The sequence below is a fragment of the Protopterus annectens genome, chromosome 11.part0, assembly GCF_019279795.1.
Source record: "Protopterus annectens isolate FY-2018-M chromosome 11.part0, PAN1.0, whole genome shotgun sequence".
In the NCBI taxonomy this organism is placed as follows: Eukaryota; Metazoa; Chordata; order Ceratodontiformes; family Protopteridae; genus Protopterus; species Protopterus annectens.
In genome coordinates this window covers 878,397,505-878,409,841 of record NC_056745.1, presented here as the reverse complement: position 1 = coordinate 878,409,841, position 12,337 = coordinate 878,397,505, and the positions used below count along the sequence as shown (strand labels likewise).

The 12,337-nt window shown below is 41.0% G+C and overlaps 1 protein-coding gene across 6 annotated transcripts in view; it reads right to left on the bottom strand.

The window, feature by feature from the left end:
- USP15 (ubiquitin specific peptidase 15) overlaps positions 1–12,337 on the bottom strand; it is a 2,212,142-nt gene that overhangs the window by 1,068,450 nt on the left and 1,131,355 nt on the right. For all 6 annotated transcript variants that reach the window (XM_044088286.1, XM_044088282.1, XM_044088284.1 and 3 more), the window contains 3 exons: positions 7,149–7,322; positions 6,895–7,053; positions 6,579–6,803 (listed from right to left, as the gene is read on the bottom strand). In XM_044088286.1, the coding sequence (XP_043944221.1) occupies positions 6,579–6,803; positions 6,895–7,053; positions 7,149–7,322 (558 nt within the window). The remainder of the gene's footprint in view (positions 1–6,578; positions 6,804–6,894; positions 7,054–7,148; positions 7,323–12,337) is intronic.

Here is a 12,337-nt window from a genome sequence, read left to right as displayed (position 1 = left end):
GCATTTTGAATTTTGGAATGTCCAGGTATGTGTTCAAAATCAATAAATCCAGTATTGACCACCAGGCCTTGTCCTTTCTGGGTACCAAGAACAGTCTTGAGTAAAAACCCTGTCCTTTTTCCTGTTCCTGTACTGTCTGAATGGCCCCCATATCCATGAGGGACATAACCTGTTTCTGTGCCTCTGCCCATTGTTTTTTTTGGCAGATCTGGCCAACCATTTGTAATTGGCAGAATGTAGAAATGGAATCTGTATCCCTGTGATACGATGTTTAGTACCCACTTGTCCTGGGTTATTAACTGCCAGTTTTGAGCAAAAAGTGCTAATTTTCCCCCTATGGGTGCTGCCAAAAGATAAGTGCTTGGTGTAGGCAGAGGGAAGTCATTGGGATTGCTTTCTGTAGGGTTTGCGCTTTATCTCCTCCAGATTTGGAGTTGGATGCACCCCATTGCTTTGACCTGTATGATTCTTGAGCCTGGTACCTGGAACCCTTAGGGTGTCTGGATTTTCCACTTTGAGCTCCGTCTGACATAGAAAAGGACCAATTTTTTTGTAGGCCAGTGTCTACTGAATCTAAGTGGCTGCACTTGTAAGAAATCTTTAACAGTTTGCATAGACTTATAGCCTTGTCTTCCATTTTCTTTAAAACCTCTTCTGCCTTAATACCAAACAGAGAATCATGCTGTAAAGGTGCATCTAGCAATTTAGCTTTAACATGATCAGGCAAACTTTGTTCCTTTAACCAAGCATGCCTCCTAATCACAGATCCAGTAACTGCGGCCCTGCAGGAGGCCTCTAAAGAATCAAAACCACATTGCAAAGTATGCTTTCCAACTTGTTCAGCTGCATGCAATAAATTCCTGCAATTCCTTATTTTCTGCACATTCTAAAATCAACATCATTTTCTGTTTCAGCAATCCCATAACTTGTTGTTGGTACTTAAGCATATGAAATTGACAGTTTAAGGCCCTGATTGCCAAGGTTGCAGATGTATAAACCTTTTTTCCCCATCTGTCCAGTGCCCTTGAATCTCTGTCGGAGGGGGTGGGTTTTTTTGCTGTTGAGGCCTTAACTCCCTTTGGACCCTGTGAAATAGTTTCAGGATCAGCAGCAGGGTTTATAGATAAAAATTTATGAGAGTCAGGGGACCCTGTAATGCCTGTCAAGCTTACTGGGAGCCGGAGGTAAGGAGTCAGGGGTCAGAACTGACTCCGAAAACACATCATCCACAATGTCTAAAACAGGAGGAATGGCTAAAGGTTTGTGCTGAGGGAGAAGAAGGAAATCCCTGAGCCTGCTCAGCGGCTCCGGACCCATCCGAAGGAGATAAATCCGTTGGTCCAATACCTTGCGTATCTTCGGCATGCTGGACTCCACATGGGTGTCGGTAGAGGCCTGCGACTTGAAGGAAGTGGGTATCAGGGGCTGCGAAAGCGCCTCACTGAGTACCGGCGAATTAGCGATTGGCTTAGGAGAAGCTTCACCTTCGTTTTTGGATCTCGACTGCCTTTCTCTGTCCTTTTCTTTGCATTTTTTATGTACTCCAGTAGACGGATTGCTATCAGACGACATTTCTGGGTTGTTAAATCTGTTTCCAAAATACTTGGATGCAAAAATATACAGACGCTTAATAGTGCGTTGGTTAAATCTAGCACAAAACCGACAGCCAGGCACATTGTGATCAGGGCCTAGGCAAGGAATACAGTATAAATGGAAATCCTTATGAGGTATTTCTTCCCACAAGTAATACAATTATTAACTTTTTCTGACATCGGTAAAAAGCAAGAAAAAAGTTTCCCCAATGGGGTACTTAGCTTTAGTGAAGACTTCGGTTCTGAAACTCGAATACAAAAATGTCAGGAGTCGGTCGACCGGCACTTGCGAACTGCTTCTGCTTCGGGCACCACACGGCAAGAAAGACCGAATAAAATGGCATCGGCTGCATGTTTTATAACCGACGACCTGACGTCATGGAAGAGGAAACCGCAACCGACGCAGGACCCAAGTCTTTGTTATTCAGGCCGACTGAGGGCAACCTGCCAGCAGATTACCCAAATGTAATGACTGCAACAGTGAAACACGAAGAACATCAATCTTTCCCCTAAAGTGGCGGCTAAAAGTTAAGTGCTTGGCAATTTTAAAGGAAAGTCATTGAGACTGTTTACCATAGGGGGGGTGTCTTGTTATTTCCAGATTTGGAAATGGAGGCCCCCATTGCTTAGTTCTGTGAGTCCCCTGGGACTGAAACCTGGTGCTTTTGCTGTGTCTGGGTTTGGCCTGAGAGGATCTGGAAGGAGCTGGAAAGGACCAATTCTTAGTAGACCAGTGCCTACTAAATCTTGGAGGTTGCACTTGTAAGAAATCTTTTACAGTTTGCATAGATTTAGCTTTATCTTCCATCTTTTTTAAAATGTCTTCAGCCTTATTGCCAAACAGGCGGTCCTGATTTAAAGGAGCATCCAACAATTTCGCTTTAACATGATCAGGCAGAGATTGCTCCTTAAGCCAAGCATGCCTTCTAAGCACAGACCCAGTAACAGCAGCCCTGCAAGAGACCTCTAAAGAATCAAAACCACATTGCAAAGCATGTTTTCCAACTTGTTCAGCAGAATGCAATAAATCCTGTAAATCTATTTTCCACACAGTCAGAAATCAACATCATTTTCTGTTTAAGCAGTTCAATAATATGCTGTTGATATTTTAACATATGAAATTGGCAGTTTAAAGCCCTGGTTGCAGAAGTATAAACCTTTTTACCCCATCTATCCAGCGCCCTGGAGTCTCTATCAGAAAGGGTAGAATTTTTATCAGTAGAAGCCTTAATGCTCTTAGGCCCCTGAGAAATGGTTTCAGGATCTGCAACAGGACTTTTGAAAAGGAACTTGTAGGACTCAGGAACCCTGTATCCGTCAGGTTTACTAGGAGCTGGAGGCAGGGAATCAGGGTCCATACTGGATTCCAAAACCACAATCAACAATGTCTAGTACAGGAGGTATAGCCAAAGGCCTTTGCTGAGGTAGAAGAAGAAAATCCCTAAGCCTCTTTTTTGAATCAGAAAATTCCTGACTTTCCCAGTGGAAATGCTCCATTAAGGTATGTAAAGTTTCCCCAAAAGAAAAATCCTCAGGGGGGGAAGCAGAGGGAATGGAATCCTCTGCATCAGAATCCTCATAGGTAGGTATGGATAAATCCAGGTCATTAGAAGAGTCAGAAGAAACAGAGCCCTGATCAGAAGATTCATAGTCGAGCTCAGCCCTAGGCCTCTTACAAAGGGGGGGGGGTGACTACCCCTGATTAGAGTAATTAGATCTTCAGCCATTTTGATCATTTGTTTTTTAGACATAGGGGCCTGAACATGTGGCCTGGGCATTGGTTTTTTAGACACAGATCGAGATTTAGGCCTTAGTATTGAAGGTGGAGTTGGTTTAATATGCAAGTCTGTAGGCCTGAATACACCCTCAGAAGCCAGTGCCTGCACAGCGGTTCCAGACCCATCCAAGGCAGAGACATCCGCAGGTTCCATAGGTGAAGTATCTCGAGGCATACCGGACTCTGAATGGGTTTCAGTAGAGGTCTGCGAGTCAGAAGTAGCGGGTATCAGGGGCTGCGAAAGCACCTCACTGAGTACTGGTGAACTAGTGACTGGCTTAGGAGAAGCATTGTCGGCAGTTTTGGACCTCGACGGCCTGTCTCTGTCATTATCTTTGCATTTTTTAGAAATCCCGGTAATCGGATGGCTAACTGACATCATTTCTGGATAATTAAACCGAGAACCGAAATACTTAAGAGGCAAAAATGTACCAACGATGGATAGTGTGCTGAGATTAAATAAAGCACAAAACCAACAGCAAGGAACGTCGTAGTCAGGGCCTAGGGCAAGGAATATAGTACAAGTGAAAATCTTTATGAGGTATTTGCTTTCCACAAGTAATGCAATTATTAACTTTTACTGACATCGGTAAGGAGCAAGAAAAAGTTTCCCCAAAGGGGTATTTAGCTTTAAGTTGAAGACTTCGGTTCTGAAACTCGAAAATGAAAATTTCAGGAGTCGGCCGACCGGCACTTGCGAACAGCTTCTGCTTTGGGCACCGCATGGCAAGAAAGACTGATGTAATGGCGTTGGCTGCATGTTTTATACCCCTGACGACCTAACGTCATGGAAGAAGGGACAGCAACCGACGCAGGACCCAAGACTTTGTTAATCAGGCTGACTGAGGGCAACCTGCCAGCAGATTACCTAAATGTAATGACTGTAACAGGGAAACACGAAGATCATCAACTGGAGAGGCCACAAAAGTACCTCACAAAGAGGATCCTAGACCTTAAACACTTCTCTTACATGGACAGACTCAAAAAAACAACTATTCTCCGTCTCATATCACCTACTAAGAGGCGATCTCTGCTTGACTTACAAAGCCATGTCTGACCCAGCTCAGTTAGAAATGCTACATCTAAAGAAATCCCAATCCATCTGCACCACATGCCCCAGGGACCTCAACCTCATTACCACAATCAACAGAACGTACTGGAGGGACAAGTTCCTAACCCAGAGACTGCACATGCTATGGAATAGACTTCCCATACATGTCAAGCAGAGCACCTCGCTAACCCTCTACAAGAGAAATCTCGATGAGTGGATGGGAAATGGAAAAATCACCCCGGGGATAACTCCAGTGGCTTTACTCGACACAGGCAGTGGGAACTAAGGTTGGGTGGCACGATGCCAATGTAATCCTATGGCTAGGCTTGTAAAGGCCCCAGGGCCATTAGCCTAGTACACACATATGAACCTATGAGACAGGTAAGACATTCTATAACCAAATGGGATAGATTATTTTGAGCACAAAAAGGGAAACTGGCTAGGAATAAAATGGCCTACAATGGCGGCTAGCCTAGTATTTACCTACGAATCTATACAAATAATGCTCAGGAGAAGGAGGAGGAGTGAAATTTCAGGGGAAGCAAGAAATGAGTGATTCATATAATGGTGGTGACAATGAAAATTGTTAAAAAGAAAACTTGTATAGTGCATGACGATAATGGAAGCTTTTATTAAGGTTTGTTTTCTTTCTTTTCTATTAATGTATGTGAATTCCTGTCACAACTTAAAATGTGTTGCTTTAACAAAGCTGTGTTACAAACAGGACACAGTTGCTATGCACAATGACCCACAACCTCTTACATCAATATTTCTTTTATCTCCATTAACAATACATATCTGCATATCTCAGTAAAATCTTCAGCTCCAGTGACATGACAGAAATTTCTGACTATGGTCCAGGTGACCAGAGTCTGCTTATGGGTAGAAAACCAGAATGAGATTGCAGGGGAGGATAAGTATGCTGATCCTGGGTGGGGAGGATGTGGCAGAACCAGAGGCACACTATCACAATCCCTCAAATGCAGAGCAGCAATGCAAATGTATGGCCTGGGTGCAGGTAGAAAACTCATAATACCATTGCCTGATGGTAGTCTTCAATACAGGTGGGCAGAAGCATGCATTCATCTAGGGAATACACTCTAGACCTCCACTGTGATGTGGATCACATATCCCCCAAACCAGTGCTGGGGTTAGATCATTACAAATGCCACTGTTTCCAGGATGCTGGCAGAGTCGTAACATACTATATCACTACTGCCTAAATTATAGCATTGCCCTCCAAACAGCTCTTCTCTGATCCCGGATGAAATTCCTAATCAGGGAATGAATGGGTTGGGTCCAGCTGAGGGCGGGGGGGTTACTGGTCAACAGGCACCAGTGAAAAATCATACAGAATAAAAAACTACTCCTCTTCAAGAGCAAAGAATGCAACTGTTCTAACTGGGCCAGCAAAATAATTTGGAAAAGACCATGACAGTTTGAAAACTGCTCCTTCTACTCAGAGTTTACTTTTAAAACACCTCAGAATCTTAAACTACCAACACATTTTAGTGAAATCATCTAAAGTACTTACCATTCAAGCCTAATACAAACTTTTGAATATACACTTAGTATATTCATCTGCAATCACTTAAACACACACCTGATATCTACATTCTATATGCTGCCGTAATACATAATACTAGCACCACGTTCTATAATTATCATCACATTTAAGCAATCACAAAAGCTGAAATAATTATCTTTAAAAAAAGACATGCTTTCTCAACAAAAGATCCTTGAAGTCAACTACAAAACTACCTACTACTAAGCAAAAGCATGCATAGCACCCTTTACATCTTACTGTACTAAATTCTAAATACTGCTGTTGCAGAAAGAAATGTTAATTTTTTATTTCTCTGTACAACATACTTGCTACACTAAATTTTCGCCTTCTTTGTACATCCTTGTTAGTCTCTGTAAGTAGGAGTACAATGGAAACGTCTGTATTAAGATCTGAATAAACAATATGGCATTAACTGCAGGCATTCTACAACTTAACTAATGTACATAACTACAATGACTAAATGTAAACAAGAGTTGAACTCAAACCAGGCCATGGCTGGAAAAAGTTCAAAAGACAAGCCTACCTACTTGGTTAACAATTGCAAATAGATTAAATATACCTGGAACAAATAATATAAATGCAGTTCCTTACCTGCATAGGCTTTATTAGTGGATCCAGTCGAACCAGACAAACTTCTAAATTACGTTCCTTTTTAAGGGGTAGTGGAAGAGTTAGGTAACAAAATGGGTCAAATGTTACAGATACCTTAAAGCATTCGGGGCACACTAAAGTAGATTTAAAAAGACCATGAAAAATATCTACAATAATGGAATCATTCCGTTTTATATGGTTTTCCCAGGCTTCCTCTGCAACAACCTACAAAATGAAACATTAAAAACATTAAGGAAGCAGAAATAATAGAGAACTGCAGATAAACAGATAATTTAGTAAGAATAATAAACGGTACCTTATCGGGCCTTCCTTCTGCATCTTTAAGCTGAATATATGGCTTTTTTCTAATCCTATTTAAATCTTCATGTAAACCATCTAAAAGGAAGGCCAGTAGTTCTTGAGAATCTTGCTGCTGATATCCAGAAAACTGGGGTGCAAAACGTCCCACCTGAGTCTAAAAAGCATTAAAAGTAAATTTTTTGTTCAGCTCTAGACACTAAGTACATACAATTCCAAAATGTAACATTATAAATTTAAAAATAACCTAACCTTAAATGCCCTGGGTGTTACATAACTGTATTTTCCTGACCAGATCTGCTTGATAAGCTCAGCATAGCACTTTGCAATTTCTCCTCGCATTCCTAAAGGATTATCATAATTTAGCTCCTCTTGATACTTGTCATTGAGGAAAAATTCAGTAAGAGGTGGTGTATTGCTCAAACACTGCAAAACAAACAAAACCACATTTAAGTCCAGTTTACAGTTACTAAATCCTTATAATTTCACAAATTTTGAATACAGTGGTCTGTTGATAATGAAAAACAAAATGTAACTGACGTGATTAGTACACAAAATATCATTCATCATTCTGATTCACAAACATTAAAAGTATAAAAGCAGCACGCAATTAAGAAAAACAGCATACATAACAGGTGAAATTATTAAGTCAAGTTCTTAGTAACAGTTGTGCAATAAAAGTTGTGCAAAAAAAATTTCTGGTCAGCCTACTGTCGCTGGCATCAATGGTCATCCTCTTTCCCTCCCCACTTTGTCTTTTCTTCAGTGGGTAATAACCTAAAAAGGTATACTGGTAGACTGGCATTTTCTCTATGGGAGAGGAAGGTTCGTCACCACTGCTAGGGACACTCGTGACATGAAAGTTCTGTTACATTAGAGTGTGGTCTTGTTCTTTTTTCTAAGCTTGTGCTTCTCTCACACACAGAATCTGAAGCATGCAACTCTATCAGAAAAAATGCACCATGTTTCTCTTCAGGAATAGCAGGACATCTCCTTATTTTCCTACTGTACTGAAACTAGATGGATGTTTTCCTGGTCTCCAACAGAAGCAATGTAGCACATGCTAGGTGCCACCTTGCTTTCTGAGACAGAAATCAGCCTCTCTAATGTTTATATCTGTTTTCTAACCCCTCCCCGGGCTTCCCAGCACCGGGATGTTGGCCAAACACGTCACCAGAATCAGAGGTAAAAAGGTCAATTATCTGTGAAATGGGTCAAAATAAGTCATGCAAGTTGATTACTGAAAAAAGTTTATTTTTGGAAAGCCTCAACTGCTTCCTAATAAGTACTTAAGTGCTCCTATTAGAAGTCTTTTACATAAGCCTGAACATGGTACCAAGTCAGCCATATACTGCTCTTTATGGAAAGCTATTTTAACAAATCAGAACTCCATAAATGCTAACCCTTCCCAAAGACCATCCAAAATACAGCAAACCACCATTTCCTATGAATGTCAGAGCACTCCCATCCCACATCTTTCCATTCAAGGGGCTATGTGCCCTACACTGCCTTGTAATTTATCACCAACTCTAAGGACATCAAAAGTTGAAACTTAAATTCCCATCTGCAGCAACCTCTAAAACACACACACGCCACATTGGCATCTTAAGCTCAATGATTTCATCTCTGGTAGATCAGTTTTCATTCAACAGTAGTACTTAAACCAGTAGTGCTTCCTTCATCTCTAGCTTCCATACTAATGATACGTATACCTCTGATGGTGCATGCCAGGCCATTCTTTTGCTAAAACAAGAAAGCATGACTACATTCCAGGAATCAGAATTGTTGATTCCCATTTAAAGGGGGGGTGTAGCTGTAAGCAAGATAAAGAATGGCTATGCCATCATAAATTTATGATGCCCACAGGTTGAACATCTGTTGTCCAACAAACAAAAGCCCAGAAAGACAGTAAAAAGTATGTACTGAAAGCAGACCTCTATAAAATAAGCAGATATGTTTAGTATTCACATCCATGATGCAGCATTTTTCTACTTCAGATGGTCCCTTGAAATAAATATGATTCGAATCCCAAGCAATACCCAGACTTTCCTAAATTCAAAAAAGGCAAAAATAAGAGAGGTCTCCTAAAACACAAGTCAAAAGACAGCACATATATTTTCAAATGAAGCACTACTCGAGTGGAGGTCCAAGCTACAATGCTTAGTGAATGTATATGTTGAAGACCAAGTGGCCACACAACACATTCCAAAAACAAGCATTAGAAGCAACCACTCCCATGTGGAATAACCCTAATGCTTGACAGACTCAGTAATGATGGTTAGTAGATGAGTGACAAATGACAATGCAAATGGCAAACCCAGTATTAAACCAAATAACACAAAATGGTCAAGTTTGGCAAAATCAAGCAATCTGCAGGGGTAAAACTATAACTGGCCATGCAAATTCCAGGTATGGATGATATGTTCTTTCCTGGACTACAGCTAAAACAGAAAAAAGGGATATAGGCAGTCTAGTTAAACAAAAGTTCCAGGAGGAGACAATATTTAGAGAAGTACAAAGTTCCTCAGGAGCACCAAGTATAGTTCCCAACAAAACAGACTCAAACGTCAGAAATTTACTCGGCAGCTATAATGGCCACCAGGAACAAATGTCATCGAAGAGACAAACTTCAGGTTCACCAAGCGAAGTGGATCAAAAGCAGACAATCAGCATGCACACCAAGAATTTCAATATTAAGACAGGTTTTTAATAGCAGGAGAAAGGTAAAGCGCACTCTAAAAAATGCTTAATCAATCTATGTAAGGGAAGAGTCCTGTCATCAACAAGGTCATGGTAAATTAAAATGGCTGAAACATGCACCCTGACATGCATTAACAAGATTCAGACTGGGTAAGTGCCTGAAGTAAGTCAAGGTTTTGCTGTTAGAGAATGGAATTTTCTTTGCCAAAGTGGAGAACATTTCCCCTCAACAGCATGAGTGACTAGTAGGTGCTCTTGTTGTTGCTTCTAATATGCCCCCCTACACGATCATGAAGGACAAAAGGAGCTACTGGATAAGTCAGGTCCCGAGGTGCAGTAAATCATCCTGCTGAACACAGAAATACCCATCATATGGTTAAAAATAATCTTAGTAAGGTCAGCAGTTAAATATCTGAAACTACGTTCCCCCTGGGCCACTGTTTAACCACTGGCATAGGCTTTGACCTTTCTGTTCTGTACTTTATAAGTAGATCTGGAAATAGAATGCAAAGTGCAAGGAAACATTTTCTTCAGTCTAGGGGATCATGTCTACTACCCAATGCCCCACATCTTACCAAAGAGAGAGAATATTTTTCAAAGAACTACTGTTTACTGTACAGCATAAAGGTGGACTTCAGGGATGCTCCACTGAATGTCCTGCAGACCTATAGCAGATTACTTTTGCTGTAGCTTAAAGTTGTCTGGGATAACATTTGAACACCCAAAAATGTGGCCCCATTACCAGAAAGTGATACCCTAAAGACAGTGGCTCACTGTTAGACTCATACTTTTTCCAAAAAGAGTAGGGTAGCATAACACTTTACAACTGAGATCATAAACTACCTGGATTGTGGATTCTCCTACTTCAACCGGGGTGGGGTGGGGGGTTCTTAAGGCTTTCAACTCCAAGACGTTGATGTACAACTGCTTCTTGAAGCTGTTACATGTCTCCTGGTCCAATATAAACCAGACGTGGGCTTCCTAAATTGCTAGTAATATGTTCATTCTATGGGACTGAGTTTTGAAAGTACAGTTATATAACTGCAAATGTCTAAGAAGCGACAGTGCTCAGTCTAATTACTTATCCAAAGAAATTAACCAGAAGGGTATATCCATCCTCTAGAGCTTTCAAACATCCTCACTGTGACACTATTTTTCTCCCTCAGACATTGGCTGATGCATGGCTAAAAAGGGAGGGCCAATACTATCATATTCAGATCTTTAATGGTCAGATGCTACTAGGGAGTGTGCCCTGTAATACGGATGAAATACAAGTGGCCTCTGTCCCTGGTAAATAAAGCCCCAAGGGATGCTCAACTCCAGGCTGAAAACATTTTTCCTTCTTCTCTACCCTGCTCAGGTAAAGCTCATCTTTTTCTCCTTCTACTCCTCCAATCTCCCCTTAACCAAATAATGTATTATCTATATACTTGGATGCTGTACTTACAACTTGCTTTCAAAAACAAATCCATGTTTAGTAGATGAAAAACAATGAAATTGTGGTACGTAAGGACAACTTTGGACCAGACTAGCTTTTTTTTTTGCAGATTACGTAGAGGAATAATGTAAAGGATGGCTGCGTTATTACCTTTCTTACCAATAACATATTAATGTATAGTAGAGTAAAAACGATACTGTTGTAACTATACTATGGATTAATTTGTACAGTTTGTTCATTTTTGTAATATCTATATGTGAATAACCTACGCAAACTCCATCTCTTTCAGTGCAGCTCCCCCGCAGCCCGGCCTCTGCTAAAATGGGTTATTATTAGCCCAGTCGGAACTCCCCCGTAAACAAACAGCAAATAAAATAAACAAACAAATAAATAAATCATCTAAAAAAATAAAAAACTCAAATACATTATCTGAGACCATGCTGGGGGGGGGGGGGGGGCCCGGGATTAGCATGGCATCTTCTTTGAAGGTACAATCTATAGTTGGTGAATCACACATTGCCTCCTCTCACAGCTGACACACACAGGACAGAGTACGCCAGACTCTTTCTAGGGAAGGGGTAATTGGCAACAGCCCAAAATATAGCAGTAATGTTACTTGAATGTCTAAAGCTATGGCAAATGCACTCACAAGGCTGTGCTATCTTCAGTGTAGAAGTCACTGCTGCAGTATAGTTCTTTATCCATTGAAAGCAGCAGCTGCCCACACAGGGAGAATGAGTGCATATAAGCCTTGCAGGGCAGCTGCAGCAAAGCCTGTTTCTTGAGTGAAGTTCTAGCCTGTAATGCTTGAAAAGGTATGCAATGTTGTCCAAGTGCCTCACAAATATTCTCGGACATGATACTTTCTTAGAAAAGGCTGCTGTGATTGACACTGCCCTCTGACTGTTTGCCATTAAATATGTTAAAAACAAGTGATGCAGTTTTCTAGCCATTTGGATACATTTTGTTTACAGTCAGGCCTGCCTTGTTTGCCTGAACTCTTTAGCTCCTGCCAGGTAATATGGAAGTTGCCTTTTTACATCCAAAAGTTACAAGATTTTTTCACCTTTGGCAGCTGAATAGCTTCTGACATGAAGGTAAGTCCCATAGCAACAGTGGGGTGAAGGGGGCAACTGCTCAGGCAGAAAATGTTAGGCAGCTCAGAGTACTGCATCCATTGTTTTCTGTACCAAAACGCTGGTACAAAAAGGCACTTCAGCACTGTGTATAGCAAGATATCGGCTTGTTACAGTGGTAAAGCACATTTTCTTTTTTTTTTCTGCATTTCAACCAAAGAGCCGAA